The 15681-nt window shown below is 34.9% G+C and overlaps 1 protein-coding gene across 1 annotated transcript; it reads left to right on the plus strand.

Moving 5' to 3' along the window:
• Positions 1–10355: 10355 nt before the first annotated feature.
• LOC133790067 (coniferyl alcohol acyltransferase-like) lies at positions 10356–15550 on the plus strand. The gene is made up of 2 exons (XM_062227654.1): positions 10356–10845; positions 14559–15550. Exons 1-2 carry the CDS (start codon positions 10375–10377, stop codon positions 15510–15512), a joined length of 1425 nt encoding a protein of 474 aa, XP_062083638.1. The 5' UTR covers positions 10356–10374; the 3' UTR covers positions 15513–15550.
• Positions 15551–15681: the final 131 nt, after the last annotated feature.

Genomic DNA, 15681 nt, shown 5'->3' on the forward strand with positions numbered 1-15681 from the left:
AGGCGATCTTTGAACTTCTCCAAAAAGGACTCCCACACCTCTGGCCCCAGGAAGGAAAAGTCACCATCCTTGTTGAAGGCTCAGCAATGATACAGCATGGCCTCCATGGAGGAGCTGGAAGATGTCCTCTCTGCAACAAGGGCGGCATTGGCCTCTTCAAGTTCGACCTTCGCAGCACCCAGGGCGACCTTGGTAGCCTCGGCCTCCAGCACCTTGGCCCGGGAAGCCTCCAGGTCGACCTGCACAGCAACCAAGGTGGCCTGCGCGACCTTCTCGCTTTCCCGGGCAGTCGCTAGGGCAGCTTTGGCATCCTGCTCCTGTTGTTGAGCGGACGCAAGGGCGGCCTGGTGCTCGCCCCTGATCTCGTCAATCCTAGCCCTGGACCGAGATATGCTTCGGTGGAGAGCCAAAGCCGCCTGAAAAACAAAAAGATAATAAGGCAAGTGCCTTAGAAAAAACAAAGAGAACCAGTGGTAAAGCAAACTTACCGTGAGGGTCATCCCCAGTGAAGACTCCATCACACTCTCGGGGCTCCTCGTCTCGATCTCCCGCAAGTCCCTCAGGGTGGCGTTGTAGCAGTGGTCCACCATGTAGGTTGCGGTTTCGTAAACCGTCCCCCAAAAGGCCTCGGGGATTTTCTCCAAGGCCTCTGGGACGTGCAAGGCAGGAGTCGGAGCTGGCAAGGTCCCGGTTGGTACCTCCTATTCCCGGGTAGGGACAGGAGGTCGCGGGGGAGGTGGAGCCATCTTCTCTACTGCAGGAGGGGGTGGAGGCACCTTCTCTATGGCGAAAGGACCCTGGCTTTTCCCCTTGGCAAGAGACTTGGAGGAAGTCCCAGGAGTTTGCTTGTCCAGCTGGAGCCTCTTCACCAAGGGCCTGGATGACCCGGAGGAAGGATTTCCCCCATGGAACATAGATCGCAGAATGTTGTCCCCGGGCTGCGACATCTCCTTGCCTGATACAAAGACAACGAATCGTCAGTATGCATGTAAAAATATTTGATTGCAAAACAAAAAATCTAAAGTATGTATTGAAAAAGGTCCGACCCTCCGAGCTAGAGGAGGAATCTATTGTCACGACCTCTGGCCGCGGAGCTTCTATGGGGGAGTCTAAGATTATAACTTCACAAATGAGAGGGGACTCTGGGTCCGGATCCGCCTCAGGACTAGACTCCTCTACATACTGCCTAAGCCCCGGAGCTACTATACCCTCCAGACGGGAGGGCCACGACCTAAGGTTGGTCCCATACTCCTCAAAGAAGGCCGACCTAAAGGCCAGAGTATTGTCTACTACTACAGTGCCCCTAGGGGGCTGATGTCATGATGCAATACTAGCTGGTCAACGAACTGGAGTAAAGTTATGTTACGATCTGGGTCGTTTCGGTGACGGTGAACGAGTTGGTTGGGGTTAAACCTAGCTATTCGTAGGTTTGCGGCAGCTCTGTCTAAATCCTTAAACAAGTATGGGTTACCTTGGCTGGAGGGACCAGCTGCTGCCCGGACTGGACCCGCTTCGCATTGACCCCCTGGGCGACCTCAAGAGCCCGCTTCCGGCGCACGAGAGGCACCTCGTCTTCCTCATCCTCCTCGTCAAAATCCGTGGCCCCCTCCTCGGGGATAGGCATCATCTCACGAGCTGCTGGGGCGATCTGCGGCCTCCTCAAGGCTAGAGTCTGGCCTGGAGAAATTAACTTACACGCCAGCGTCCTCTCATCAGACACAAGTTGGCGGTAGTCTTTTTCGCTTGGAGGGAGCCTCGCCAAGGTCTCATATTGACCCCCGAGGGTCACCTATTTAGCTGTCCTCACAAAAATAGCTGCACAATAGTATTCGAGTCAATAACGAATGGAAAGAAACTAATCAGCGACGATCTCGCAAGCTGAGGTTAGAAAGAACTTACGAGGACGAATGAAGTAGTGGTGTTCGTAGTTACGAAACCCCGTCGACATGAAGAATTGATCCTTGAAGTCGTTGGGGTGGCTGGGCAGCTCGATGACCGCGGCAGAGTTGGGAAAATGGGTCAAGTAGTAGAACCCGTCACCTCGCCCCCGTTGATCCGGGCTGGCTTTGAGGCAGAAAAAGTAGAGGATGTCTGCTGGTGTAGGGACCTCCGATTCCTGCTTCAGGAACAGGTACCTCAGCCCCACTAACAGACGGTAGGAGTTAGGGGGGCGCTGAAAGGGGGCCAGCTTCACGAAGTTCAAGAAATCTGCGAAGTACTGGTCCAGGGGACGAAAGGCCCCGGCCTTGAGGTGTTCGTCGCTCCAGGCCGCGAACTCCTCATCGAGCGGTGTGCAACTCCTCTCTCCCTCAAAGGGAGGGCGGACGACCAGAGCACCCTTCCCTATCTCAATGTTGTGGGAAAGCATGATCTTATTGACTTTCCCCTGGGTTGTAACCTTCGAGGCAATCTTCTCGGCCTCGAAGAAGGCGTCAGGTCCCACCTCAATCTCCTTCTCCATGGTGGGACCGAAGTGGGGGATTGGGGAGTCTGTTTCCACCTCTTTCCCCTTGCTGGCCTGCTGGGATGACGAGCTGTCGGCACTCTTCTTGGGCATACTCTTCCTGGGTCCCATCTGGTTGCCTAACGAAAAAAGATGAAGAAAGTTTAGAAAATGCGACCTAAGCATAAGAAAGAGTCTAGTGCGAAGAATGGTTTCCTTCACACGGGCTGAGGTAATCTCAGCCCGCGGCGAGTGAGACCACGCGGTTCTATGAACACGCGCCTATGCTCCCAACGGGTCCCCGATTACTCGGGATCCGTGTGTCAGGAGGGTCAGGATAATGTTTGCCTTGGAGGGAAAGTTTCAGAAGGCAAAACCGCCTGAGAAGGGTGGCCCCTAAGCTACCCGGTTTTTGCAGGAGGGAAAGTGGAGAACAATTGGTTAATGTCTATGGAGTGGATGTTTTTCATGAAAATATTATTATCTATGACACTTTAAAACATATTATGGCATGTATAAATTGATTCAAATGTTTGTGTTTTGGTTTGTTTAATTGTGCATAATCATAAATAAGATCAAGTTTTAAGTGGTGATGAGGCATTGAGTTGAAATTCTGAGGAGTGTGGAATTCATATTTTTCTTATAACCCATATTGGTTGATCAATCTTTGAGATAACTAACACTTTCAACAAAATCATTGCTTATGTTTTATTTGTTTAGTTTTTAGTTTTTATTAGGGATTTTGCTAAGGGACTAGCAAAGTTTAAGTGTGGGGGAATTTGATAAGGGTATTTTGGATATTATATTTTTTATCCTTTCACACTTAGATAATGTTCCTTTCAAGTGTTATTAGGTGTTCTTAGCTTTGTTTTACGAGTTTTTGATTTTTAAGTCATAAAATATTTTATAAGGTATTATTGATGAATTTGATACATTTTTGTGGTTAGGAATGAATGTGCAATGATAGGACTCGAGAAAATGAAGTTTTGAACAAGTTTGAAGTGTTTTAGAAGTCCCTAAACTCGAGGTTTGGGCCTAAAGTTGAAGATTATGAAGAAAAAGCATGCGAGCATAAAATGATCAGTGGTCGCGGCCACCAGCATTTACTGGCTGCGACCTGGGAGGCAGGGAGTAGTGGGAAAAGCCTCCGTGCGATTATGGCCCAGAAACTGACCCGTGGTCACGGCCGTGCGACGATTTTTTCTTTAAAATTCAAATTTTAAATGTAATTATTGAGGGGCTATAAAAAGGAATAGGGTTAACTTTTATTATAACTTTGGATTGCGATTTTTAGAGGCTAGAGCATCAGAGGAGGAGAAAAAACATGATCATCTATATTCTTTAATCTAGTTTTTCTTTCTTCTCAAAACTCTTTTATTTTCATTGAATATTTATGTTTATGAATATGAATATGATTATGGAGTAGTTTTCTTTATAGTTTAGGGTTATTTCAAAACCCTAGACATGAGATCTTGAATGCATTGATGAATTTTATTCCTTCTATTCACTTATATTAAATTGCTTCTATTTTTCTATTTTAATGTCATGGATCTTATAAAATCTTGTTTAGATGGCCACTAATTAGGGTTTTGTATTGTTTAACTATCATCTTAGGATTTCTATTCACCTAATAGTTTAGGATTCTAAGTAGAGTGATAAATTGCAATTAAGGTATTGTGACGGGTATTTTAATTGTGATGAAAAATTGAACTTAGGTTAAATGAATTGCATGCATAATGAATTTGTTGTTTATAAGGTCATTTTTGTATTAATATTTGTTACGTTTTTCTATGCTTGGATGGTGTTATGATAGCATTTTTAGTAGTTTTAACTTAGTTTCGTGATTCTACAACATATTTTCTACATTGCATTTTATGATGATAAATCTGACATTTTGATGGGAAGCATAGTTTATGAATCATAGGTTGAAAAAGACTCGCTGAGATGAGGTTAAAATGAATTTTTTGAAGCATTCCAGGCTTTCGAGATTGAAATGTTGAAGTGGCGGCAGCGTACAAGCTTTTTAAGGTTGAGAATTGAAGAAATTGAAGATAGGTCGCAGACCATAAATTTCAGGTCGCGGCCCTTTAATTGGAATTGACGTTTCAGATTTTCTGTTCCAGACAGGCTGCTACCCAGATTTTTCAGGCCTCTTCCTACTGTGAAGAAAAGTGAGTTGGGTCACTACCCAGTTTTTTCAGGCCGCTACCTACGTGACCAGTTTCAGTACATATTTTGTTTTGGGCCACGACACGCATTTTTCAGGCCGCGGCCTACGACGCTGTTTTTAGATTTTTAATTACATTTTAAATTTAATTTAAAGGAGACTATAAAAGATTTATTAGGGTTAATTTGGGTGGAGTTTTTATTACAGTTTAGGAGAGAAAAAGACTCGGAAAGGGCTGGAGAGAAGACTACAACACTATTGTTCATCAATCTAGTTTCTTTTCTTCTCTTTAATCTTAATTATAATTATATTTGTGATTATGATTACTATTATGGAGTAGGTTATTTTTAGGTTAAGGGTTAATTCAAAATCCAATACATTAATTCTTGATTATTGATAATGAGTATTATTCTTTAACTTCTCTCAACATTAAATTGTTTCTATTTTTTCAATTGAATGTTATGAATTTTGTGATTTATTGTTAGGTGGCCAACTAATTAAGGTTTTACACTATTCAATTTTCATCTTAGAATTACCACTCACCTAATAGTTTAGGATTCTAAGTGTATGTGATAAATTGCAATTGATAATTATGTCAAAAGAATTGTCGAATGTGATGAAAAATAGAACCTAGGTTAAATGAATTATATGCTTCATTAATTTATTTCCTAGATTAATTTGTTTACATAGGACTTAATGCCTTATCTAAGTTAAATAGATTGTATGCTTTATAGATTTATTGCTTAGTTAAAAGAGTTAACTATTGAGCGCTTCGCCTTGATTACTTATAATAGGGAGACTGGGATAATTGACTGCTTCAGCGTTATCTGTAGGGTTAATAGTTTAATTGAGAAATTAGAATAATATTTATTATTATTGATTAGGAATGATTGTTGAGGGTGGAGATTAATCTTTAACTGTTTCTTAATATCGTAATATCAATCTTTATTTGCTTTCTAGTTTATGTTATTAATTTTGAGTTAAAAAATTAAAATCCCCTTCTTTATTAATTTTTTTCTTTTAAATAATAAATTGAATAGTAGTCATCGTGGGTTCGACCCTTATTTATCACTATACTGAAATAGTTGGTATAAGGAATTAATAAAATCAATAATTAAATTTGATACGGCATACGACACCCATCAGTTGCCTAGATTAACCTGTTTCCACAAAGTGCAATGCTTTTACTAGGATAAATAGATCGCATACTTAATGGGTTTATTGCTGGGTAGAAAGGGTTAATTAAGAGCGCTTGACTTTAATTAATTAGATTAGGGAAACTGATATAATTGACTACTTAAGTGTTATCTGCGAAGTTAATAGTTTAATTGGGAATATGGAATATTATTCATCATTGTTGATAGACTGATTATTGAAGGTGGAGAGTAATTCTTGACTATTTCTTTAATATCATTATATCCTTAGTTTTTCAATCGGTGATATTTATTTCATTTTATGTTTTCAGCTATTAAAACTAAAACCCCTTTTTAATTTCAGTCTAGTATTATCTTGAATAATAATTTGATCATAGTACTCGTGGGTTCGACCCTTATTTACCTATACTGAAGTAGCTAGTGTAAGTGAAAAAAAATATATATTTAAATTTGATACAACATACGACACGCATCAGCGGTGGTTCACAGCGACGTCATACAGTGGTCGCAACAGCGATTGGTCGACGGTGGACACGAGGGAGGGGCTGAATCTCTTTCCATGGACGCGGAGTGGTAAGATAATGGTTTTGACATCTTTTATTAAGTTGCAGAAATTGTTTTTCATAGATTGAACCTATTTGTTATATTGTATTGTTTTTCAAGCATATATCCATATGAATTTCTAAGCACACATATATATAAATATATTTAGAGAAATTAAGATAATTTTCTTAGGTTGGTTTTGTATTCACCTAATCAATCTGAAATATTATAATTTTGTTTTCTTTTTCCAGATTGTATATTGGTTGCAGACTGAGTTTCGTGTTTGCTTGAAGTTGGTGAATCAGACCTAGTTTTTTTTGTTTTTTTTCTACAAATCTGAGTTTTTTTTTAGAATTAAATGGGTATGTATATTTGTGGATTAGAAATTGTAGTTTATTATGAATGAAAGTTTGATTATAATTTGTTTTTGGCCTTTTATTTTTGAAATATTGTTTTGTAATTTTAATATATAATTAAATGATAATTTTGATTTCAGTTTTATTATTTAATTAAATAATATTTAACATTAATTATAAACTTAAAATTTAATAAAATAAAATAAAATAAAAAAGAACACCTATAATGTCTTCCCTATGGATACTTTATAGACATTTCACGTCTCCCTAGGGGTGTGTATAGGGTGTAAAACGTATATCCTATGATGACTCCCAGGAGAAGACGTTGAATGTCTACAAAATCTCCCCTTATGAGTCATCATAGAGCACCTACAATGTCTCCCATGGGGAGACTTTGTATACATTCAACATCTCCCCCTGGGAGTCATCGTAGGGTGTAAAACGTACACCCTATAATGACTCCCAGGGGGAGACGTTGAATGTCTACAAAGTCTCCTCATGGCAGTCGTCGTAGGGTTACTTAAGATGGCTCCTTCAACAACGTCTCCTCTGGGGGGAGACATTAAATGTCTACAATGTCTCCCCCATATAGCCATTAAATGCCTATTTTGTTGTAGTGGGTGAAGCATGGAAACAATTTGATAACCTATATCTGTCTTTCGCAGTCAAACCAAAAAATGTGAGACTAGGGTTGGCTATTGATGGATTCAATCCATTTGGCAATATGAGCAACTCCTACATCATGTGACCAGTTATCTTAGTTCCTTATAACTTACTGCCATGGAAGTGCACGAAAGCAAAGTCCTTAATGTTGTCTCTTTTGATTCTAGGCCCTTTCTGCACCTGGAAAAGACATTGATGTGTTTATGAGACTGTTAATTGAAGAGCTTAAGCAATCTTGAGAGATAGTTATTTTGATTTTAATTTCAATTAATTATCAATTAATAAATAAATATAAAAAATTATAATTATATTAATTAATAAATATGAAAAAATAAATTATACAATTTCAAAAAAATTCGGGGGAGCGAGAGCGCCGGCAAAAGTATTTCAATGCAAATTATTTACCAGCACATTAATCATACAATCGGTGAAAGTGGCCCAACCGCCGGTGTAAATGGGCCGTCGATTCAAAATCCGACACCACTTTACCAACGCGTTGACTTATGTTGGCATGTAAAATCGTCGGTATTGTATGTTTTGCCGGCACAGTTAGAACAACGCTGACAAAGAGTTATTCATCGACAAAATATCACCAGCAAGTTTTGCCGGTGCGGTACCTTTGTCGGCGCAATATGGGTACTTTGGTCAACGCAAATTTCCGCCAACAAAAACTTCCATTTTTCTAGTGGAAATGGAATCCAAATAATTTTATGTTGTTTACTATGATCAGAATATATAATTTGAATGCTTAAATTGATAAAATTATCTTTTTGTATTATTAAAAAAATATATAGTTATTTTGTGAGATATATTTCAAAAGAAAAAAATTGTCTATGATTCTCATTCACCTGAAGTAAATATGTCATAAATGTTATACACGTTAAGGAAATAAACTAAAAGAAACATAAAATTCATTTAACAAAAATAATTTTCATAACGGGCCATTCATTATATAAAACACTCATATATAATTGGCAAAAACAAAAATAAATTCAACAAGAAATAAAGAGCATAAAAGCCGTCGCAATATAGACATGTACTTGTCGATTGTGAGATATGTATATGTATATGTAATATCACTTAAAAAATTTCATTGGACAATACACATATATACTTTTGGTTTTCATTCATACCCATATCTGCTACAGTGCTACTCATACATAGGTTTCTCTTGGTAGTATGAGTTTTACTCTATGATAATGATATATATACATGCATGAAGTGGTTTTTATTTTTATTATTTAAGGTGTACTAATACAATTTCAGCCATTAGATCTATTATTAAACTATGTATTTCACAATGTAAGAACATGTATAGAAACATATATCCATTTAATTAATCTATACCAATATAAAATTATTTTAACCAAGTTCAATTTTTTGGTCTAATTTTATTACATGGAAAGCTAGCCCAAAAATCTATTCAACTGCGTATATCAAACGTTGATGAAACTCCAATCCTTCAAAACCGCACCCGTCTTATTTATGTAAAATATTTTATTATTTAAAGCATGAACAGACTGAACAATTTTGGTAATTAGAAGATTTAGACACTTATTATCAATTGTTGTTTTGAAATAAAAAATAAAAATACATGTTGATCTTATCGTCCTCAAATAGAAGAAATTACGCAGTGCTTGATTGACTCAAGTATGCATCAACTTGGAGTTTTAAAGAGGAAGAAAATAATTAAACACTAGTATGATCTCGTCCTATATATGAATAAAATAAATAATTGTAGTGAAATGGCCGTCCTAATATATGGTCAAATCTATTTTTTAAATATGTATTGGTCACCCAGTCAGCAGTAAATATATTAATTGTTTAATACTACATTGTTTTTTTCTTATTATAAACTATGACTAAATATGTATTCAATTAATATGTTTACGTATTTGACCACTCCCTCTTATCTATTGATCATGATATACATATAATGATGATTGTCATTGGACGTTAGAACTTGATTATCATTTACGGCTGGCTTTGGCTTAAATTAAGGTCTACATACTGGCCATAATATATAATCAATATATAATCTATATTGCCTTGAAATGAAAGTCCGCTTAATTGTTTCTTTTTAAATAATGCATGAAAAAGAAAAAAAATGTAAAAATAAAAAAATAGTGTCCATATAAGATGATGTCGTTAAATAATATGAGAATATTAGTCTTCTTTTTCAACCAACTAAAATATTACTTAATAAAACCATAAAAAATGAAACACTACAAAAAGTGAGATGCCAATTTATAAAACTATATGTACATATGAGTTGGTATTATTAAAATAAAAGTATTGTGATTTAGCAATTTAAGGTGTCTAATACTAAATGAGGTGACACATCATAATTAGTTAACGATCTTTCATAATATATATAAAATTCAAATATGTGATATTCAATATTGAAGTGGAGCACTATTGGTATCCCTTATCAATTTCCTTAAAATAAACATTCATTAATGAAATATAATTATATTGAATGCTACCGCGTACTGCTATAAAGTGAAACGTAATTTAACGTTTAAAGTACTTGCAAATTAAAATTTATAGTTTACATTGCAACTAACACAAATAAAAATAAAAGTATCTAATTTCAATAATAATTATATATGGGATATAAAAGATTCTCAATTCCATATGTTAGCTAGTCTTCCACACATTCCACACACACATATAATATTCATATCTAACACGATCTCCATTCATTGAAATCTATACACTGATATGACATGATAACATATTCTTTAAATAAATATACTAATCAACATGTAATTATTTTCAAAAAGAAACAGTTATATTATTTTGTTTGTTTATATGAATAAATATATATAATCATTACTTGTTCCTACCAAGACATACATGAATCTAGCTACTTACCTTTTCCACGGTTTTTCCCTTGACAAATTCACATCAACCACTACAATAAGTAAAATTCCTACCAAAACATTTCTCTCGATTATATAAACAAATAATAGTCTTACGTACCAGAGGAAAACCATCACAAGACCAAATTAAGCTTGATCAGAAACTAAACCAAATCAGACAAAAATGGATTCAGGAGAAGTGTTAGCGACAAAATCATTCAAAGTGATTGTGAGAAAAGAAGAGGTGGTGGCACCACTTCTTCCACTACAAGAGCATTGGCTGCCAATGTCCAACCTCGACCTTCTCCTGCCGCCGCTGGACTTTGGACTTTTCTTCTGCTACAAGAAGCCAGCGGCAGCAGAGCTAGAAGACTCTATCAACAACGTTGGAGCCAACGGGATTTCGACGTCGTCAGTATTTGGGGTACTGAAGAAGGCCATGGCTCAAGCTCTTTTGCCCTACTACGCCTTTGCTGGCGAGGTGGTGAAGAACTCGAGTGGCGAGCCCGAGCTTCAGTGCAGCAACCGTGGGGTTGACTTTGTTGAAGCATTTGCGGAGGTTGAGCTTGAAGAGCTTAACTTTTATAACCCTGATCACAGCGTTGAAGGCAAGCTTGTTCCCAAGAAGAGCCCTGGCCGAGTTCTCGCTGTCCAGGTTTGTGTGTTTATGTTTTTTTTTTTAATTTGTCTAGAAAATCATTTCTGATCACAAAAACAAAAAAAGAAAAGTGATAATCAAATTTTGTGGAAAACGTGATCTTTGTGCTCTACGTACAAGGGAACACGACTACACTTTAGAATAAGAAAATAATTGATTACCAACTTTCATTTATGTCATCATTTGCTGTCTAAAAGTTTGAAAACTAAAACAAATAGTAAATTAAAATTATGGTGTATGTGAATATTCTTCGATAGGCGCAAACACTTTTTTCATAAAGGGAAATGGAAGTCATCAAAATATCCATTGAAATTGATTAGCTGATGCTTCATTTATTATCCATATAGAATTAAGAAATTATCATACACATAAAAACAATAATATTTATATATATAAATTATTCTTACTTTTAAAAGTGAGGTGTAAATACGGTGGGGAATCATCCTCTTCCCTTACGCGTGAGCGTTTCTTCCAGTCCTTCGTCGGTTTCAGAGAAGGAAACTCATAAAAATTACAAAAATAATATATTCATAAAAATAAAAATAATAAAATAATGTATCTGAAAATGTTTTATACCTATATATATATTTAATATTGTATCATTTATATTTTCAAATAATATAAACATAGTTAGATTAAACAGTATATGATGAAAGTTCACACTGGTTCTTAAAAATGTAAAAATAAACTAAAAAGCAATTTAAAAATAACACAACTAATAAACATCAACAAAAGAAACTTAAAATTAACTAAAAAAATCAACTTGAAAATAACACAAATACAGATAAAAAAAATCGTAAAAATAATTTTTTTTTACCAAAAATAGTAAAATTGAAAGGAAAAAAACTATTAGAATGCAAAAAAAAAGTAATTTTAAAAAATATATATTTATGGAGACGATAATTATACAAGGGTGTAGCAATTATATACATAGGCGCATCACAAATTAAATTGGGAAGATGATAAAGTTAATTCAAGGAAACGTTTTGTTTATATTTCTTAAAACTGGAATGACTTGCGCTCTTATACAACATAATTAAACCCAAATTAAGAGTCAAAAGAATATTAGAATATAATTATTAAGTAATCAACCGAAACATTAGCATTATAATTTCCTTTATTGAACTAGTTTATTCTGGTTGACATACTAAAATTAAACCCAGATCTTCTCTGGATTCGATGATTTTATTAATATACTAATATATATCAGTAGGTAAGGAACTAAAATTAAGAATTAATAGAGTTTGCTACATATATCTATCTATCTATATATATATATGTGTGTGTGTGTGTTAATTAAATAATTAAGTTATGGGTCAGGTAGCTTATTATCAATGAGCAAGGTCATGTCATGTATCCATTTCTCCACGCATCTCTCATCTGTAAAATTTGTATATAAATATATATATATATTCATATATAGTTTATTTAAATATTGTCCAATCAAATCCCAAGATATGTTGTATTGGTTGAAGGAAGGCGTGCCTAACGCAAAAGCTCACTAATAATTCGCCCACCCATTAGATATTTTAGTTTTTAAATACAATAAAACAAAACTCAATAATGGATATTCCAATTTTTAAATTGAATGTTTAGAAGTACTCTCATCAAAATAATTACCAATATAATTAATGACATATATATATTATGTACATATAAGTATATGCATTTCCGATCAATATACAACTCGCAATCTCAATAGCTTTATTGGAAGATTATAACTATGTGTGGTCACGTTTGAGTAATTCGATAGAGTTTGATTAGATTAAAAATTACTATAGAAGAATGAATATGAGTTGATTATATTTGCAAACTAAATTAGAAAAAAATAATTTAAATGTAAAGGTAATTATTATTTTTTTCTTTAATAAAATATTATATGAAGATAGGAATTAGATAAGATAAAATTATTCTAATTTTTTTCCTGGGATTAAGTAATCCAAAATTAGGGAAATTTTATCCCAATATACAAACATGACATATAAGTACACGACTAAAAAAAAATTTTAACTTCGGTTTTTTCGTTTGATAATATTAAAATCTCGCGGATATTGTAACCAAAATTAATCTAAGTGAAGTTAAAATGTAAGACTTTGTCTTTTGTTCTTTGAACATATTTTTCTTGGAGCGAGAAACCCAAAACTGAAGTTAAAAGTTATGTAATAGCTTTAATTTTAGCTTTGTGTTATTTCAAGGGATATTATTATGCGGAAAACCCGTACTTAAAAGCTTTTTTTAGTAGTGATATATGTTATATTTTTTGAATTATGATACTATATGTTTGTGCATATGCAATTCTTATTGGCAGTTATTAACATTTATGAATAATCCCAATTTAATTATAGGTAAGCACTAGCTAGTACTATATTTCTTATAATATTTGTATAGTACCATATATTGAATAGAGGGAATCTTATATTCTGAGTTGTTATGTTTTTTATTATAGTATATATATAACTATTATAGGATTTTTCTCAGGTGGATACATACCATTTTGTTTTTGGCTCATGATGTATTTTGATGCATTTTATTTTTATTTTTATATATATTGTACTTATTATTTAGAACATTCGATAAAATTTTAAATAATTTATTGAGCCAAAAATTAAGTTTAAATAAATTACTTTCTATAAGCTTAAAAAAAAATAACCGTGTGTGTAACAAATTTTTTACTTGATTTTTGATACTATAAATGATTTAAAATTTCTTAAAAATTTATAAAGTGTACTAAATATTTATAATATATATTGCAACATTATGCTGAAAATTCTTCACCAATCCAAAGCAAAAGGATATACACCAGTATATGACTTTTTAGGATATGTACTATCGTAGAAGTATCCAACTATTATATAAATGATATAGAATAATTTTGAGGAAAACACGTAAGGTATACCATTATTAAATACTAAAAGATTCACTTGAATAGCTAGTTTTCTAACTAAAAAGAAAAGTCCTTGAATGACGTCGTGATAAAGAATAAAGTGTTAATTAACCCTTATTTAAAATTAATGATAATAAATTAAAGGAAAATTTACAGATATATTTAATTTGGCTAAAATATTAAAGTTTTATAGACTGAGAAAGTTTGTTGTAAATTTTAAGATTTTAAGGAAATTTTGAGATCTTTATAGTTTTGCATTTGTTATTTTAGTTGTTTAGGTTTATGTATAATTATTTCCATTTTATTTTTTAGTGGTATATGGGTAAGTATAATTGTTCTATAATTCTATTCATGTTTAATTAATATTTAGCTGTTTTCACGTATATTTTGATTTTTTTTTTTTTAAAAAATTAGTATAATGAGTTGATTTTTAATTGATATTCAATTATTATAATTTAATTGTTTATACTGTATTTTTGTAAATAAAAATTTTTTAGTCGTAATTTAAAAAACTGAAGATAGTATTTAAAAAAAATAAGGAACCGTGTAAAAAAAATAAAAAACAACAAAATAAGTATTTCTATGAAAGAAACCCTAAATTAAAATAATATGCAAGACAGTTTTTAAAAATATAATTTTAGAAAAATATATATATAAAATGAATTTTTTTCAACACATTATTTTGATTTTTGAACTCCCTTTATATAAATTTATTGATAAAACTTATCTGTGATGCAGCATTTTTGTCATTATTATTTATTTTATTTTATTTTCATGTAAGATTATCATTATTTATTAATTGTTCATAATTTGACTCTCTGCACAGGCGACTGAGCTCAAGTGTGGTGGAGTGGTGGTTGGATGCTCATTCGACCACCGCGTAGCCGACGCATACTCAGCCAACATGTTCTTAGTTTCATGGGCGGAACTGGCTCGCTCCAAGCCCATTACGCACTTCCCTTCGTTCCGGCGCTCACTTCTCAACCCACGCCGCCCGGGCCTCATCGACCCCGCCTTCGAAGACATGTACGTCCCGGCTATGCCGCCACCACCGGAAGACCCTTTAGCTCCCCCCACCGACCATCTCATAAGCCGCATATACCACGTCAAAGCCGATGATCTCAACAAGCTTCAAGCCCTAGCCAGCTCGAACGACCGCAAGAGAAGCAAGCTTGAGTCTTTCAGTGCATATTTGTGGAAGTTGGTGGCCAAAAGTTCTCAGTACACTGATGCAGAAAAGCCATGCAGGATAGGGATTGTCGTGGATGGGAGAAAGTGGTTAAGCGAAGGAGAAAACAAAGCGATGGATTCTTACTTCGGCAATGTATTGTCCGTTCCTTTTACGGGCAAGAAAGTTAGTGAGCTAGTCGAAGAGCCGCTCAGTGAAGTGGCTGCTGAAGTTCATGAGTCCTTGGAAGCGGCGCTGACGAAGGAGCATTTCTTGGGGCTGATTGATTGGGTTGAGGCTCTTCGTCCAGTTCCCGGAATGACAAGGATTTATAGTTACCGGAGGGAAGATGGGCCATCTTTTGTGGTGTCGTCGGGCCAGAGGTTTCCGGTTTCGGATGTGGATTTCGGGTGGGGCAGGCCGTTTTTCGGGTCGTACCATTTCCCGTGGGGCGGAGACTGTGGCTACGTGATGCCGATGCCGAGCCCTGGCGGGAACGGAGATTGGGTGGTGTACATGCACCTCTTTAGGTGGCAGCTGGAGGTGATAGAGAAGGTGGGTTCTCAGGTCTTTAAGCCATTGACTTTTGATTACCTAATCAACTGTCATTGAATAAATTGTTTTATTCCCCTCTCAATTACTGTTTTCAACACGCGAAACTAAAAAAAAAAAAAAAAAAAGACATTTATATTATTGTTTTCTTTATTATATTTTAATGGATTGATTGTCCTACTTGCTTGGAACATATGATATATATAATATAAAAAAGGTTGTTTGTATA

The sequence above is a fragment of the Humulus lupulus genome, chromosome 7 (genome assembly GCF_963169125.1).
Source record: "Humulus lupulus chromosome 7, drHumLupu1.1, whole genome shotgun sequence".
Lineage (NCBI taxonomy): Eukaryota > Viridiplantae > Streptophyta > Magnoliopsida > Rosales > Cannabaceae > Humulus > Humulus lupulus.

Coding starts and splice junctions, on each gene's coding strand:
- LOC133790067 (XM_062227654.1), top strand. CDS start 10,375: ATGGATTCAGGAGAAGTGTTAGCGACAAAATCATTCAAAGTGATTGTG. Junction 10,846..14,558: donor GCCGAGTTCTCGCTGTCCAG/GTTTGTGTGTTT, acceptor CTCTCTGCACAG/GCGACTGAGCTCAAGTGTGG.